Source organism: Loxodonta africana, chromosome 9 (assembly GCF_030014295.1).
Source record: "Loxodonta africana isolate mLoxAfr1 chromosome 9, mLoxAfr1.hap2, whole genome shotgun sequence".
NCBI lineage: Eukaryota > Metazoa > Chordata > Mammalia > Proboscidea > Elephantidae > Loxodonta > Loxodonta africana.
Window position 1 is genome coordinate 24,309,627 of NC_087350.1, and position 19,112 is coordinate 24,328,738.

Here is a 19,112-nt window from a genome sequence, read left to right on the forward strand (position 1 = left end):
GTCTTCCCCCAAAATGTGTGTCAGCTTGGCTAGTCCATGATTCCCAGTATTGCGTGGTTGTCCACCATTCTGACATCTGATGTGATTTTCCTGTGTGCGGTAAATCCTGCCTCTATGATGTTAATGAGGCAGGATTAGAGGCATTTATGTTAATGAGGCACAACTCAATCTACAAGACTAGGTTTTATCTTAAGTCAATCTCTTTTGAGATATAAAAGAGAGAGTATTGAGCAGCGAGGAGAGGGACCTCACACCACTAAGAAACAAGCTCCAGGAGAATTGTAGATCCTTTGGGTCTGGGGTCCCTGCGCTAAGAAACCCCTCGACTGGGAAAGATTGATGACAGGGACCTTCCCCCAGAGCCGACACAGAGAGAAAGCCTTCCTCTAGAGCTGCCACGCTAAATTTGGACTTCTAGCCTCCTAGACTGTGAGAGAACAAATTTCTCTGCGTTAAAGCCATCCACTTATGGTGTTTCCGTTATAGCAGCACTAGATAACTCAGACACCCGGATAAAGGATCTGGGCTGGGGCCATTCCAGGCCCAGGAGTGTCAACAGTGTGTTGGATGGTACTTTGGGGCTGCCTCATGTCAGGTGTCAGAGGATTTATAAGTTAGTTAACTTTTCCAATACCCTTGGTGTAGATTCATAATCATTTCCTCTGTTGACAAGAAAGAATTCAGAAACATGACAAACAAAAATTCTAAATTGGATCCTGAAGAAAAAGGGCCTGGCTGAACTCAGATTTCATCAATTCTTATTTCACCAAATCTTCTTCCTGTACAGCCCTTTGACTCCGTTTTAACTCACACCTCCAGGAAGTCATTCAACTCACTGGGCCTCGCTTTTCTCATCTATAAAACATGAAGCCTGAACTATATTTACAACTTCTTAGGTCTCTTAGGTCTTTTTAGGAAGAAATGCCTGGCGATCTACTTCTGAAAATCAGCCACTGAAAACTCTAGGGACCACAGCAGTCCGACCCACAACCTGATCCTGGGGATGGTGCAAGACCGGGCAGCGTTTTGTTCCGCTGAGCACGGGGTCACCATAAGTCAGGGGCCAATTCGAATACAAGCCAACAACAGCAAAGAGGTGTTTTTAGTACTTGAATTTATGCTTCTAGAAATCCATTTGAGTTACTGGGTGTGGGTTGGGGGTGGGGGATGGGGCAGCCGTGAATCCTGCAAAGAACACTTGTGGTTATATTTAAGAAAACAAAAATCCGCATGCATTCATAGTACAAGGAAGTGTAGGAGGAACTGTTGCTACTGAAATGCAGCTTGGATGGAGCCAAAAATAGCTAATGCATCCAGGGCTAAGGCAGGGAAACTGCGATGAAGCGTTTCCTTGGCAATTGAGTTACTTAAAGGTAAAGCAACTCAGTTCGATCATAGACTGGTTTCTCTCTTCTCATCCTCGCTAGAGGTTCTTCAATTGTAATGCTCTGTAAAGGGGAAAAAAATGGTTGACAAATCCATTTTACTAAAAAAACAAAGGTCATCAAAAATATCAAGAAAAGGTCAATCTAGTTGGATCAAAACAAGCAGATACACCAGCGGGAGAGGCACACACAACCCCACATGTGCCCTGCACGTGCCTCAGGATGGACTCCAGCCCAAGCCAGTTCCTGTGAGCCCCTGGAGCCCTTATACCACTGGGGGCAGCGACATCAGAATTTCCAGGAACCTGACATCTGTCACTGTGAACGTCAAGTCTTGGATTTCAAACCCGAGTCAGCTACTTCTGGAAAAGGAAAAAGGACAATAGCTGCCATTTCTTAGCGTGCATAATCCATGCTGCAGGGGTTGCTAGGCGACGAGCAGAGGCTGTCAAACATCCCTGGTGCCGCCAATGGGAGTGTCCCTGGAAGCAGTGTTCAGATGGTTTCATTCCTAAAGGGTCCTTTCATTGTGGTCAGGGGTGTGCTGTAGACATTTTCCCCCAAGGCTCATTTAGATGGTCTTTGAATACATTTCCCATTGGTCAGTGGCCCTATGAAAAGTCAGGTCCAGCTGGCAAGAGAAAGCTCTAAGCAAAGGTCTGGGTGTCATTCTGACCCCCTCCAGCCCTTACGTGACTGCAGCTTCTGGTCCCAGAAAGTTAAAATGGGGATCCTCTCGGAAGCTTGACATCTATCTAGCACATAAGCAAAACCTCTGATTTCAACAAAAATTCACATTCAAGGTCATTGAGATGAGGATTCATGGGTCTCTGACCATGAAGTTAGAATGAACTTTTAGGCTACAGGCACTTTGTCCTCATTATTTAATATAATGCTTTTACTTGCATTTTAACAAGGGTACTGACGAAGAGTCAAATTCTGTTTATTTATTTATTTTTTAGCCATGCTGATTAAAAGGCAAACACTCATCGTAGATCATTAAATTGCAAACATTTATCTGGCAAAGGAGTCTCTGGGTGGTGTAAACGGTTAATAAGCTCAGCTGCTAACTGAAAGTTTGGAGGTTCCAGCAGATCCAGTCCAACTAGAGGCATTTTGGAAGAAAGGCCTGATGATTCACTTCCAGAAAATCAGCCACTGAAAAGCCTAAGGAGCACAATTTTACTCTGACACACATGGGGTCAACATGAGTCAGAGTCAACTTGATGGCAACAGGTTTCCGGTTTGGGTATTTGGCAAAGCCATGTGTCCTCGGTCCAGTTCAGAGGTTGGATTAGGGCAATGACTGGGATTTAAACCAGAGGGGTGCCCCATCAACAACGGTGAGGGATGCACTCAGACAGAAGGGCACCGAGGGCAGGGCCGCTGGAACGGGGTGCGTTCTCTTCCACGGCCAGTCCTGTGACCAGCAGCTAAACACTGCTGTCTGCCTGCTAAGCCTTCAGGATTGCTAGTATTGTTTTAGCCCTGAAGTCCTCTTTTAGCACATGATTGGAAGGAAATGTAATATATGGGTTGAGGGTGTCCCAGATTTAGCTATGCCCTTTCCTTAGGGCATTGAAGAAGTATAGTGAAGTAGGCACAGAATAAGGAATGGTATTAAAATAAACCACCACCCGTCTGTCAGTTTCTCATACTGTGGTGGCTTATGTGTTGCTACGATGCTGGAAGCTATGCTCCCAGTATTTCAAGTACCAGTAGAGTCACCCATGGTGGACAGGTTTTAGCAGAGCTTTCAGACTAAGACAGACTAGGAAGAAAGACCTGGTGATCTGCTTCCAAAATTAACCAACAAAAACCCTATGGATCACAACAGAGTACTGTCCAATATAGTGCTGGAAGTTGAGTCTCCTAGGTTGGAAGGTACTCAAAATACACAGAGGCCACAGCAATGAACTCACACATACAATGGTCATGAAGATGGCACAAGACGGGGCAACATTTTGTTCTGTTGTCCATGAGGTCAGCACGAGTCGGAGCTGACTCAACAGCAGCTACAACGACAGTAAGATGGAAGGCTGTATCCACTGAGAAATATTTTTGAATCTATCTCTGTATCTGGCTGAGTTCTCTCTGCCACTTCTATGCTGTCACCTGGGATTCCCTAATGTCCCAGGAGGTTCCCCCTTTCGAAGTCTTCCACCTTGGAGCAACATGAAGTGAATTCAGAGCCTGAAGGCCGGACTCGCTGGATGGCCCCCAAGTAGCAGTGGTAAGCAGGGGCCTAGAACGTAAATCCATGGCCTTTAGGCTATGTTAGGACTAGAGTCCCCGGATGGTATAAATGGTCAGTGCTTGACTGCTAACTGAGAGGTTGAAGGTTTAAATCCACCCCGTGGCACCTGAGAAGAAAGGCCTGGTGAGCTCCTTCTCAACAATCAGCCACCGAATACCCCTGGAGCACAGTTCTACTCCGACATACACTGGTGGCCATGAGTCGGAGACGGCTTGAGGGCAGCTGGTTAGGTTAGAATTCCCTAAGAAGCTCCCAGTTCTATCATTTTATCAGTTTATGGATCTATAAATAAACAGGCACCTTTTGGTCTCATTTATCCAAAAAGAGAGAGAGAAGAAGCAAAAAGCAAAGACTTCAGACATAACGCTGCCAGTGTCTGAACATTTTGTGCTAAAAAAAAAAATGTCTTTTTGAGTAAATTAAAACAGAAGCAATAGCAGCAGCAGGCATTAGACATGCCCAGAATCTCTGCGGAATCCATAATTTCCATACTTAAAATCCATCCACAGCCATGTCTACTCCGCTCGACCCTGATCCTTGCGTCTCCTTGGGCTCCTCTCTTCTGTCTCACTCTCCCCGCTCCATTTGCCCATCTTGGTGAGAGTATGTTTATTTGATAGACCTTCTGTTTAGGTCTGTTCTTTAGTCACCTCAAAGTGCAGGCTTCATGAAGCTTGAGAGTCTAAGGGTGTCTCTGGCACCCAGGTTAGCTACTTTTGATGAAAAGGAGAGCAAGTGCACAATTTTTCTATTCGGACAAACATGACAGAAACTGTTTAGTCTACAGGATGGGTACATTCGAGGATAATTGTATTTCTCTCCTCAGTTACCCGCTACACACATAATGAAGGATTTTAGCAAAATGTACAACAGTAACATAATATATACGTGATTTAAAAAAAAAAATGAAAAGTTGTCCTGGTAGTAACAAATGCCACTCATACAAATATTGTGTGCTTGACAGAAACAAAACAAAACTCAAATCCATAATCATCTTAATAGCCAAGAAGTTATATCTTATCACAATTTAAGGATAGCCATGTTCATATTCATTTTACACTCCATTCATTTTATAAATGTATGCCTCTTTTAAGTGTTTTACATGTATTATCTCATACTCTGATGTTTTTTTTTATCTTGACAATGTATTTTAAAACATTTATTGAAATCTTTTGTGCTATTTTTGTTAATTCTTATGTTTTTAGAAGGCTCAATGGAAATTTTATCCCTTGTAGTAATGTTTATCTCAAATGAAGACCGGGTTTCCTTTTTGAGTTTAGAGAGAATTGACTATGATGGACTTTCAGATGTCTTTTATTTAATAAGAATATTGTGTCTCCTAGGGATGGTGAGGAGTCCTTGGTGGTGTAAACAGTTAATGTGCTCAGCTGCTAACCTAAAGTTTGAAGGTTCGACTCCACCCAGAGGCACCTTGGAATATAGGCCTGGTGATCTACTTCTCAAAAATCAGCCATTGAAAACCCCATGGAGCTTATCTACTCTGACACACGTGCAGTTACCATGAGTTGGAATCGACTTGATGGCAACTAGTTAGTTAGGGATGATGGCATAAAAGACACCACCCAACCTGGGTCTGCCCTGGCTTTTGCTGAAGTCATGTTTAGATGTATAAAATCCTGGGACATTGGACACATTTGGGGGGAACAAATGTGTAAGGTGTAAGAGAAGGCCTCAGTGGAACAGAAGCTTAGAGGAGAAGTGACATTCACAGTTCTCCCTTTCAGAACCTTGACACGAGATCCGCTCCAGCTGAGTTTGGCACAAACCTCCCGGAAGCAACCAAGAAATCTGAGGAGACAAGGTTGAGTCTCCAGAACTCAGCTGCTTAGCTGGTTGGATTCTGTTTGACCTCACTGACCTCCCTACAACAATTTACTCAGCATTGACTTGGAGGAGTTGCTCAGAGCTTTTCACCACCTGCAGGTGGGTAACTTGCCCCTAATAGTTTGATGTGCCCCTCATATCCTTCTGACTGTCCATTTAGTTAAAGGAATCTGAACACATGCGCCAGAGAAGACATCATTTGCTCCCGAATTGGCCACTAAAAAAGAAACAAATAAATAAAACTTCCACACATTAGAGTGGCCATGAATAATGAGACATTCTGGAGTTTTCTCTTACCTTCACTGCCACCAAGATCTTATCCTGCTCAGGACAGAGGTTATAGCATTCAGCTAGGAAAACTTTTCCAAAGGCTCCTTCGCCTAGCTCCCTTTTCAGAACAATATTATGGCGCTTGATGTGCTGAACAACTGTAAAACAAAGCAGAACGGAAGTTGGAATTGAAGCACGCAGAGGCCAAGGCAGAGGATGGGGAGTCGGCGACCTACATCCTGAGCTTATGGGCCCAAGATTCTCTCCTCTGCACAATGAGCCTAAGGAGATGCTGAGTGTCCATCCTCACAGTCCATACCAAACGGCCAGAAGGATGTTTCATTAACTTGCCCTAAGAGCACAATTATTTTTGATGGAACGAAAGCAGAGGCCCAGTAAAATATCTGTTGGCTGTAAAATATCGTTAATGAGCTTTACAGACTAGGAAACAGGAGTAGTGAGAAGAGAATTAACATTAATGGCAGGCCTTTTGCAGGCCAGGAGCTTCGCATATATTTGTTAGTCATGTGTCTAATGGAGAGAGACAGAGTCATAGCCAGGAATGTCTAATTCTTTGTTGAGACACCTCAGACTCCCAGTGGAGATAGACTCAGAGGACACACAGGGAAAATACAGTATTTGTTCATTGCTAATTATAGATTTGGCTTCACCCCAATTGTAGCCTCTTCAGTAGGTGGGCTAGACCATAGTTGAGCCCCAGTGACTTATTTTGTTCAGACTAGAAAGTTCTAGACTGTCTGTGCTAATAGCTGACATTCTTTACCCCTTTCTGAGACCATGTCCTGCTCTTGGCTCACCAAAGCCAAAAAGAGACAAGAATAATCGAGACTGTGGAAAAGACAATATTTCTCCCTATGGTCTAGAGAAGAGCTGGTCCAATTCACCCTACCAGATGCCTTCCTGGGCCAGTCAAAGATCCTTCAAAGCCCACAAGCTACCAGGTGGATACCAGAGAGAGACAACGCACAGAAGGACAGAGCCAATGGAGAAAGCCCGAAAGGAGACTCTGGAGAGGACAAAATGGCAATGCAAGCTTGTGTCTCTTCACCTAGCACATCCAGTGTTGTGTTGAATCCCTTCCCATGGGGGTCCCAGTGGGTCTTGGCCACCACCTTTTCTGAAGCCTCACCCCTGAACAGTAGTATCGAAATGAGATTGTGACACCTTCAAGAGTTTGGAATATGAGGCCAACAAAACTCTCTCATTTCCTTCTCACAACCCTTCTCTGCTTTGTAAAAATGGGGATACTGAGTCTGCATGACTTTCAGTGATTCACAGCATGTGAATGGTGGAGTTGGGATTTGAACCTAGGTCTGTCTGAATTAAGATTTCATGTTTTTTCATCTACACCACAAAGTATCTTTTCAGCTGTAAAGTTTTAAATATGACAAGTCATAATGTATACAAGAAATAGAGAAGAGTAAAATGTAAAAATTACCTCCAGCTTCCTCCCTCCTTTGTTCACCCTTCAAAGCCCAGCTCAAATTCTCACTTTCTCAGAATGAGAACTGCTTTGATCACCTATGACCTCCTGGCCCTCTGAAGCCACATTACAACAAGGCTTGTGCTCAGTTGTATTCTGACTCATCCCCCAATCATTTCACTCCTTAAGCTCCCTGCAGCAAGCCCTATAGATCTCATGCTACCCTGTGCATCACCTCGAGTGCAAATGCTAAGCACATAAAACCAAAAACCCAAATCAGTTGCCATTGAGTCCCAGGGTAGTAAACATGGTTAAGCACTTGACTATTAACCAAGAGGCTGGTGGTTCAAACTTACCCAGAAGCACCGCGGAAGAAAGTCCGTGCAATCTGCCTCCAAAAGGTCACAACCTTGAAAACCCTATGGAGCACAGTTCTACCCTGCGACACATGGGGTCATCACGCTAAGCACATAAAACCAAAAAACCGAATCCACTCCTGTGGAGTTGATTCCGACTCATAGCGACCCAATAGGGATTTAATACTGAGGTTCAATTTGATTATTTTTCTTTAAAAGTTTTTTTCTTCATTGTAAATTGCATTATAAAAACAAAAGAATATGTAAAATGTATCTATGTGTTTTAAATAGTAATAAGATAAATGAACCCACCTTCCCGTTTAAGAAATAAAACATGAGTATCTTCAGAGTCCGTGAGTGGTGCAAATGTGCTCTGCTGTTAACCGAAAGGTTGGTGATCCAAGTGTACCCAGAGGTACCTCAGAAGAACGACCTGGTGATCTACTTCCACCATTGAACACTGTATGGAGCATAGTTCCATGCTGACACACACGCGGTTGCCAGGAGTCAGTATCCACTCTACCGGTTAGTGCCTTAGAAGCCCGCAGTGTTCTTTTTTGATTGTATCCACTTCCCTGCTCACCTCTCAGGGATAACCATTATCTTGAATTTTGTGTTAATCATTTCCTGTATAGGTTTGCTACCAATGCTGCATGCCTGAGCCGAGATTGTTCAGCTTCGCATTTCTGAACCTATGTAAATGGAATTATACTGTATGTATTTTTCCATATTTTGCATCTTTCATTCGGCGATGTTTTGGGGATTGAATCAAATTGTGTGTGGAGCTGTAATTCTTTCAGTTTTACTGCTTTATAATATTCTGTTGAAGAGTTATACCACTATTTATTTATCCATTCTATGTTGATAGATGTTCCATACAATTTCTTTTTAGATACAGCTTTATATAAAAGCAAGTGGTAATTAAGGTTTTCCTTTAATGGGATTTTTTTTTTCCCAGATAATTCATGTGGCTTGGAGCTTTGAATGCCTTCATGAGCCTCTGGGAACTCAGGGTGATAAAAATCAAAAAGTCTTTTTATGAGCGACAATATTAATGAATATAGGAACACATATTAATTTCTTATGCCATAGTAGCATTGCCTGAATTTAAGAGGAGAAAAATGTGTTCATTAGGTAGAGAGCCCATATAAAGAACATGAATGTAATTCTTGCAGAGAAGTAGCTGCCTTATTTAAATCTAATATTTAACTCCCTGGTTGTCACATGTTCATTGGGAATTAAAGTGCCACTTGATTTACTTCACACTATAACCAGATCAAGGCAAGTTTTTAACTTTGTATTCTTTTTTTGCATTTGATTTAATTTCTTTTTTAGTATTCCGAGAAGGGTGGAAAGTTGGTAAAAAATAATAATAATAAGTTTTTAAAGCTATGGATGTTGTAGTTAGGTGCCATCAGTTCAGTTCTGACTCATAGCGACCCCATGGACAACAGAATGAAACACTGCCCGGTCCTGTATCATCCTCACAATCATTGCTATGCTTGAGCCCATTGTTACAGCCACTTGAGGGTTTTCCTCTTTTTCACTGATCCTCCACTTTACCAAGCATGATGTCCTTCTCCAGGGACTGAACCCTCTTGATAATACATCCAAAGTATGTGAGATGTAGTCTTGCCATCCTTGGTTCTAAGGAGCATTCTGTTTGTACTTCTTCTGAGACAGATTTGTTCGTTCTTTTGGCAGTCCATGATATATTAATATTCTCCACCAACACAAAAATTCAAAGGCGTCAATTCTTCTTCAGTCTTCCTTATTCACTGTCCAGCTTTCACATGCCTATGAGGTGATTGAAAACGCTATGGCTTGGGTTAGGTGCACCTTAGTCTTCAAGGTGACCTCTTTGCTTTTCAACACTTTAAAGAGGTTTTTTGCAGCAGATTTGCCCAATGCAATGGACCTTTTGATTCCTTGACTGCTGCTTCCACAAGCATTGATTGTGGATCCAAGGAAAATGAAAAGCTATGGATAAAGCTACAATTTCAGCATCTTCAAAACGAAAGCTGATTAGACTAGTTTTCTCACGCTGACCTTGAAATTGGTACATGCACCTTTTCTTTAGGAAATGGATTATTTTGCATTTATTTGCTTTGTTGTGGTTTGGGGCCTAATAAATTATGTGGATAGTGGCTTTTGCTAATATACTTCCCCTAAACAGAACGAATTTCTCTTTTCTAAGACTGGAAGCTACTTAGGGGAAGGGGTAATAATTTAAGCATCTATGGAGCCCTGGTGGCTAATGGTTAAGGGCATGGCTGCTAACCAAAAAAAAAAAAAGGTTGGCAGTTTGAATTCACCAGCCCCTCCTTGGAAACCCTATGGGGCAGTTCTACTCTGTCCTATAGGGTCACTATGAATTGGAATCAACTCAATGGCAACTGGTTTGTTTTTTTTTTTGGTTTTAGTTATTGCTGACAAGGCCTCATGGTGCTTTGCATACAGTTGGGGCTATGTAAATAATTAACAAAAAAAAGTGTTGAATAATAATAATAACCACTGTAAAGTGTTGACACTGCTTAATTATACTATCTCAGTTAGCTAACACAACAGCCCTACCGAGTATGCAGGCAATCAAGCAGCCCCATGATCTGGGCTGTCAGGACTGGGGAGAACATCCAATCTGAAGCTACCATATCATCCAACTAAGAATTTGCCCCCATTCTCCTCAAGAGAGCATGAGGGCTTGGCCCAACCTTCCTCACTTCCTGTATCCCTCAGTCACCGCTGGAGGCCCATGGCACCCTCTTGGGGCATGCTTTACTACCTGGCCTTTTCCTTCAACATTTCTCAAACATGTCCCAGCCTGAGCCATTGCTCAACCCTCCACCTCCTCATAAACTCTTCCATGGCACCTTCTGGGTTTGCTGCCAGTCATCCACAAGCTCCCCATATCCCCAACCCCTTGTTAAACTACCTTTTGCCTCCTTGACTCAAAATCCGGCAGTGTCCCAAGGACCTACAGGCCTTTCCCTGCAGTCCTCTCAAGTAGAAGCTGTCACCACTCTTTATGCTCAGGTATATCAGGTCTGTCATGTCTAATGTCTGACCATTACTCCCTCCTTGTAGAGCCCCCAATAACCTAAAGCATAGCCTATACCACCTCTAGGTCCCTCAGTGGTGCAAACAGTTTGAACTCAACTAACCAAAAGGTTGATGGTTTGAATCCACTCAGCGGCACTACAGAACAAAGTCTTGGCGATCTGCTTTATGGAGCTCAATTCTAGTCTGTAACACATGGAGGTGCTATGAGTTGGAATCAGCTCAAAGGGTTCTTTATTTTCTCATTTATTTTTGTTTATATCACTGTTACCCTCCTTGTTGCTGACATCTTGGTTACTCCCTCTCACACTCTGAGTTCCTACCTCATAATCTGCCTCTCCACTCTTGTGCCATTGTTCCAGGCCTGAGGCACAGAGAGGCTCAGTAAGCTGCCCGAGCTGTAGAAATACTGGACTGTCCATTCATCCCCTCTCCTGTACACAGTGCAGATAAGAGAAGGTGAAAGGAGCTTTGGCTTGGCCATTTGTATGGCATTAAGCTGAATCATGGCTCACAGGTTTCCTCACACTTTATCATTCCACGTTCAGTTTAGTATGGATTCCTGAGCACAGAGGCTCAGAGGCCCCGCTCTGCTGAGAACACATTGAACTTCTCTCCCAAGATGTGTGTTTGAGTTGTGCTGAAGTTCCGGAAAGAGTATGAGTTTAAGTACGTGGTCACCAGTCCCCAAACGCTAGCAGAGACCTTGCTACAAGATCGGCATTCTTCATCTTTGCATGCACGGGAAGGAGGTGGGCCTAGTTCTCTGTGGTAAGTCTTAGGCTATTTGGCAAAGGGTGGTCTGACTCAGGTGCCCACCATGCAGGTATACCCAGTGGCAGTAGAGGATGTACTTAGAAGAAGACAGTATTTTTTTCACCATAGCCAAGCCCTTCCTGTCTTCTCAGATAAAGACATGGGCCAGGCAACAAAAACTTGCTAACTGGTCCCTACAATGTAAAGCCTTCAGTTATGGGGAGAGCAACGGTACGGGGGAAGAGAATTTTCTACTGTACTTTCATCATGAAAAACATTTTAAAAAATTTCATTCTAATGCTATGTGCTTGGCTAACTTTTTTTTTTTTTCTCAAGTCTGCAGGCTCAGTTCTGTATACAGAGTTTTGCAAGGTTCTAATGCAGATGATGGGGCCCTCATGGTGCAGTGGTTAAGAGCTTGGCTTAAGAGCTCAGCCACTAACCAAAAGGTCAGAAGTTTGAATCCACTAGCTGCTACTTGGAAACCCTATGGGGCAGTTCTACTCTGTCCTGTAGTGTCAGTGGAAACCCTGGTGGCGTAGTGGTTAAGAGCTACCTCTGCTAACCAAAAAGCTGGCAGTTTGAATCCACCAGGTGCTCCTTGGAAACTCTATGGAACAGTTCTACTCTGCCCTATAGGGTCACTATGAGTCAGAATAGACTTAACGGCAACAGGTTTGGTTTGGTTTAATGCAGATGATAAGGAGCCCTGGTGACAAAAAGGTTAAGCAGTCGGCTGCTAATCCAAAGGTCAGGGGGGTTCAAACCTACCAACTGCTCTGTGGGAGAAAGATGTGGCAGTTTGTTTCTGTAAAGATTTACAGTCTTGCAAATCCTGTGGGGCAGTTCTACTGTGTATTGTAGGTTCACTATGAGTAGGAATCTACTGGACAGCACCACATTTTTAATGCTGATGATGGAGGCTCTGGGTGGTGCCCATGGTTAACACATTCAGCTGCTAACCAGAAGGTTTGAGTCCACTCACAGGCACCTCAAAAGAAAATCCTGGTGATCTACTTCCAAAAAATCAGTCATTGAAAACCCTGTGGAGCTCAGTTCTACTTTGACACACATGGGGTTGTCATGAGTCTGAATTGCCACGACAGCAGTTACTTAACGGAGGTGATAGACGGAAGGATGGATTACTGTCTGAGTTCTTATGACAAACATCTTAAATTGTTTCTCTCAGAGCAATGCTACTCAAAACATGAGGCTAGTTTCAAAACTGTTTCTTACTAGTAACTTGCACTGGAAGGTAAAGCAGCTACGCCTCTAAGTACGCTATTAAGTTTGACTGACTTTTTGAGGAGTAAGACTTTCCTAATGAAGGAACCAATGCACTGATTTACATTCTGGATAAGCTCCTTACCTTGTTGTCCACTAGCACTTTGAACATCACTGTCTTAAAGGGCCGTGTGGACATCTGGATTCATTTTGTACAAAATATTTTGAGTGAAGTGAGACTAAGCAATCCATGATAAATAAGCTATCAGGTAAGTATGTAAAATTCTTAAATGCTTCCTTTCTCTGAGATCCGTTGATTCTCTGCTCTGAACTTGAGGGACTTGAATGAAATCACTTTAAAGCCCAATATGAATATCTCTAAGGAGAAAACTTAAAAAAGAACCTGAGTTCCACCATAATAGCTTCCTAGATTTGGAAAAAAAAACTCAAAATAGTAGTTGATTTAAAACAAACAAAAAAAAACTTTACAGAAAAAGTTTTTTTTCTTTTTTTTTTTTAAATTCAACGTGCAAAAATATAAGAGTATATCAAGAAGAGGTGCCCCAAACTCATGTGCTCAGCACGCTGACATGTATATATGTGCCGATGTAGTCAAAACATAGCACGTGGGTAGATTATTGAGCAAATCAATCGACACTACAGAATCAGGGAGAAATTGATGGCCAGAAATTGTAATTGAGATGAGTGGCTGAGAATGTCTGGACATCTTAGTCATTAATGGATTTTTCCAGAGTGCAGATTTGGTGCCCTTGGCCGTTTGCTTCATGAGTACCAGAACTGAGCAGATTTCCACTTCTGTATTAGTATCACATGACAGCCACTGAAAAATGTATTTTGTCACAAAGTCACTTTAGTAGTTTATGGAGAGGCTTGCAAGCCTCAAATGGCATACATGAAATTCCTAGTATAGGAAGTAAACATTCTATATTTACACACAGGCTATTGGTAAGGTATGAATCCATGTCTATATCCATTACGCCTAAATCTAAAAATAAGAAATATAACCCTGCCTGCTTAAGGTCTGAAATAGGAAATGGGTCCTTTCCATTTCCTCAATAACAGGGTTTCATAGAAGCCCTTGGCCCAGTGGATATATTCTGCTCAGAATATGGACCTTTAATTGAACCATTTATTTAGGTGTCTAATATATGCCAAGTACCAAGTGATCAGCTGTTAAAAGGACAGATATTTTAAAGTTTTGAGCAGGAGGATAAAAAGCAATATACCCTGGAAGACAAGGTCCTCTTACAAGCTTCTGAGATATTCCTTCTCTTTTCAAATAGGCCTAATTGTAGGGTCTGCCATCTCAGTTCCATCTCAAAGGACCTAATGTTGGGATGAGAAGACAACTTAAACATCATCTGGGCCTATCTCCCTGTGTTTAACAAAACAATGAGTGAGGCTCGGAGGGGTGAAGTGACTTCCTCAAGACCATGCAGCTGAACAGTGACAGAGCTAGGACTCAGGTCCCCTGCATCTCAGAGGAGTGATCTTTGGACTTTGTAACCAGACAAACAAATGAGTTGCCATAGACTCCAACTGATGGTGACCCACGTGTGTCAGAGTAGAACTGTGCTCCACCGGGTTTTCAATGGATGATTTTTTGGAAGGAGATCTCCAGGCCTTTCTTCCAAGGCACCTCTGGGTAGACTCAAACCACCAGTGTTTTGGTTAGCAGTGTAGCACATTAACTCCACACCATCAAGGAACTTTGTAACACAGATTCCTAATTCAGACCAAAAGCAGTGGTAGTTTCCTGATATTAAACTGAAAACAGGTATTTCACTTTAGTTAATATCATCTCTACCAGAAATTCTTGATGAAACATCCCTGTTTATTCTCTGAAAGGGACCAAACATTTCACAATGAAGAATGTTATTAGAAAACTGTCAATAAACATTAAATATGTGTAGCTCAGTACTTAAGAGCTCAGCTGCTGACCAAAAGGTCAGCATTTCAAATCCACCAGCCACTCCTCGGAAACCCTACGTGGCAGTTCTACTCTGTCCTATAAGATCTCTATGAGCTGGAATCGACTCTATAGCAAAGGATTTTTTTTTTTTTAATGAGTGTGAAAAGCAGGATGTAAATATTAAATACTCCAAAACACACTTGATCTTGATTTTAAATACAATTAAAAATTATTTACTAAATGTCTTGGTGCATATTTCAAGGGCAGAATATTGAAACAGGTAATGCCAAGCACCTTGTAAAAATAAATTTAGATCAAAGACAGGAACTATGCTTTTGAATTTCATCTCCATTTTTATTAAGACACAGTCTGGTACTAAACTGAAAATAAATGCAATTTAGAGTGCAGACATAAAACACACCAGGGCAAGAATGGGCTAAATATTCATAAATAATACTAATGATGAAATAGAGCATGTAACAATATTGAGCCATTTTTAAGCACTTTTCAGCAAAAATCCCAATGTGCATTACCATCAATTAATTTTCACATCCCTGTGAATGAGGTCAATAGTCACATTTATTTTACAGATGACACTGCAATTAATTGACTTACTCATGGTCATAGAGCAATCCACTTTCTTATCCTTTTCCAAGTGCTACTTCCAATGAAACGAGGAAATAAGGGCAGAAGAAGGGAAGCTAACATGTGCTGATTGCTATTATGGGCCAGAAACTGTGTTGAGAGATTTATAAGGATCGTCAATCTTTACAGCAATCCACTGGGGTATTCTCATTTCCGTTTTCAGATTAAAGAAAAAAAAATAAGAGGATCAGATAGATTAAATAATTCATCCAGGGTGTACAGTTAGTAATGGGCAGTGTTTGAATTCTTCCCACTACAGTGCCCTACCTTTCCTTGGCTGTCTTCATGAGTGAGAAAATGTATGAGACCAACTTTGCCTACTTAAGAAGTCATGGGTCTACTTCGATCAATTTAGTTCAATGACCCTTTCTTGAGCAACTACTATAGTCTGGGCATTTTTGTAGGACCTATAAATAAGGATAAGTAAGATAATCCTAGCCCTCAAGGAATCACAACCTAAAGGGACAGAAAAACATGTATACATATATTTATTGTCATGGATTGAGTTATGTCCTCGCAAAATATGTATCGCCTTGACTGGGCCGTGGTTCCCAGTATTATGTGGTTGTCCTCCTTTTGTGATCTGATATAATTTTCCTATGTGTTGTAAATCCTAATTTCTGCCTGTGGTTAATGAGACAAGATTAAGTTATATTAAAGAGTATTAGGGTGGGATGCAACACCCTTACTCAGGTCACAGTCCTGATCCAATGTAAGGGGAGTTTCCCTGGGGTGTGGCCTGCATCACCTTTTTTCTTACAAGAGACAAAAGGAGAGAAGTCAGCAGAGAGACAGGGACCTCATGCCACCAAGAAAGAAGCACTGGGAGCAGAGTGCGTCCTTTGGACCCAAGGTCCTTATACTGAGAAGCTCTAAGACAAACAGAAAATTGATCCTTCTCTCAGAACTGACAGAAAGACTTTTCCTGGAGTTGGCACTCTGAATTTGCACTTCTAGCCTCCTAGACCATGAGAGAATAAATTTCTGCTTGTCAAGGCCATCCACTTGTGGTATTTCTGTTATAGCAGCACTAAGTAACTAAGACATCTGTCATGCAATTTATTAACACCTTCATCTCATAAAAGATTTTAGGTACTTTATAGGAATATGCAAGGAAAACAAAAACTCAAATAAGAACTCAAGTCAGGGAAAATGGAATGAAAGCTAAAACTAGGCATCAAGTAAAACAGCAAATGTGTAGATACTAGGGTCCCATATAACTATTAAAATTAAGCCATAATTTGACTCTGAGCATCCTAGAAGCAAAAGCCAAAAGAGAAACATAATAATTTACAAACATTTTACCATCCATGAGTAGAAATGCAGCAATTCCTTATGAAAAATTCTTTACAGAACTTAATTTTCAAAGGAATATCTCAAGTGGGATTTTACATAGGGATAAGGAAGACTCATTAACAACCTGCATTATGCAGATGTTATAACCGTGCTTGCTTAAAGTCAAGAGGATTTGAAGCACTTACTGATGAAGATCAGACTACAGTTTTCAGTACTGATTACACCCCAACATAAAGAAAACAAAAATCCTCACAACTGGACCAATAAGCAACGTCATGATAAATGGGGAAAATATTGAGATTGTCAAGGATTTCTTCTTACTTGGATCCACAATCAACACCCATGGAAGCAGAAGTCAAGAAATCAAACAATGTATTGCACTGGGCAAATCTGCTACAAAAGACCTCTTCAAAGTGTTCAAAAGCAAAGACATCACTTTAAAGACTAAGGTGCACCTGACCCAAGCCATGGTGTTTTCAATCACCTCATATGCCTGAAAAAGCTGGGCAATGAATAAGGAAGGCTGAAGAAGAATTGATGCCTTTGAATTATGGTTTTGGGAAAGAATATTGAATATACCATGGACTTCCAAAAGAACGAACAAATCTGTCTTGGAAAAAGTACAGCCAGAATGCTACTTAGAAGTGAGGATGGTGAGATTTCGTCTCACATACATTGGACAAGTTATCAGGAGGGTTCAGTCTCTGCAGGAGGACATCATGCTTGGTAAGGTAGAGGGTCAGCAAAAAAGAGGAAGATACTAAATGAGATGGATTGACACAGTGGCTGCAACAATGCTCTCAAACATGAGGATGGTGAAGGATGGGACGGTATTTAGTTTTGTTGTACATAGAGTTGCCATGATTTGGAACGGACTTGACAGCATCTAACAACGACAACTAAATGGCATAATGACCAATGTCCTCAACAATGTTCCTAAAGTAAATAATGAATTTCCTAAGGATATATCTCATGGCAGAGAGATGAGGAAGATGAAAGATGAACATATGACACAAAAGCCACCTTCTGCCAAAGCATTGCACAGTGAGATCACAGTTCTTATAATAATTGTATAAAATAAACACCTATGGGCATACGCAGAATGCTTTTGGGATGAGATTGAAGAATAGGTATACTTTCCCAGTACTCACTTCTGTACCTAAAAAAAAAAAAAAATTGCCACTTCTGTACCTAGAACATATTAAAAAAAAATTTTTTTTTTTTAAATAATAGCATGAATTTGTGAAAATAGATGAGTGATTTAACAAGAGATAAGAATAGTAAGAAAGAGGGCATTTAAGGTAGTGGAACAGCAATAGCAAGAATTGAGAGGAGGAAAAATCCAAAGTATTTAGAAATAGTGACTTATCTTGGTTGTTCCTGAAGAGGAGCAGTAGGCAATATTCTGTGAAAGGAGAAAGGCATTGAATATCTCACTAAGTAGTTAGACAAGGTCAGCACTAATAAATACAAACTCTTGAACAAATCACTTCTCTGCTTCTTTGCCTCCACTTCCTAATCTTTAAATGAAGGAGTTTGGCTAAATGGCATCTCAGGTCTGCACTAGCACACACATTTCCCATTCTCTGAGTCCATGACTTTATAAGTCTTGTGGAGCTTCTGAAGGTGTTTGCTCATGGGAGAGACATGATAAGGAAAAAATCATTGGAAAGATTATTTCTGGTAGTGCGTGTGAGATAAATGGGAAGCCTGGAGGCAGGAAAGCCAGTCAAGGTATAGCCAAGGATTAATCCTCAGAGAGCTCTTACATTTTGGGAGAAAAAGAGTAAAAGGAACCATGGAACAACTTCAAGTGGACAAATCAGAAGTGGGAGAGAAGATCATGGATGACCCTCAGGACAGCAGAAGCCAGGTTGCTGTGGGTGAAGAATTGGGTGGGAAGTGAGGAAGTGGAGACAGTGAATGAGGAAGACACCTGTGGGAGGTCAGGTGAGCAACAGGAGTTGGGGAGAGGCAGACAGATCAGTCAAGAGACAGAATGGTCACCCTAGAGAATGAAGGCTAGAGGGGGGATTTGGAAGAGTTAGAAGTCTGAGTGTGTTTGTAAATTAAAAGGAGTAGTAAAGCATAAGAAATTAACTAAGAAAAAGATAGACAGATAGATGGATAGATGGATAGATAGATGACAGATGACAGAGAGAGAGAGAGAGAGACAGACAGACAGACAGATAGATAGATAGACTGACAGACAGATAGGGAGAAGGTCCTTGTCATCAATCTTCCTTGGTCTGGGAACTTCTCAGCACAGGGACCCCAGGTCCAAATGACACACTATTTTCCTGACTCTTGTTTTTTGGTGGTATGAGGTCCCTGTGTCTCTTTGCTTGCTTCTGTCTTTCATATCTCAAGAGAGATTGGCTTAAGACACAATCTGATCTTGTAGATTGAGTCCTACCTCATTAACATAACTGCCTCTAATCCTGCCTTATTAACATCATAGAGGCAGGATTTACAACACATAGGAAAATCACATCAGATAATAAAATGGTGGACAATCACATGATACTGGGAATCATGGACTAGCCAGATTGACACACATTTTTGTGGGATACAATTCATTTCATGAAAGGTAGGTAGGTAGGTAGATTGGTAGGTAGGTAGGTAGATAGGAGCTAAGTGTGGG

General features: G+C 41.6%; 1 protein-coding gene across 3 annotated transcripts in view; it reads right to left on the bottom strand.

Moving 5' to 3' along the window:
• Positions 1-19,112, bottom strand: part of NTRK2 (neurotrophic receptor tyrosine kinase 2) — a 444,402-nt gene that overhangs the window by 124,350 nt on the left and 300,940 nt on the right. For all 3 annotated transcript variants that reach the window (XM_064291176.1, XM_064291175.1, XM_023544718.2), the window contains one exon: positions 5,785-5,915. In XM_064291176.1, the coding sequence (XP_064147246.1) occupies positions 5,785-5,915 (131 nt within the window). The remainder of the gene's footprint in view (positions 1-5,784; positions 5,916-19,112) is intronic.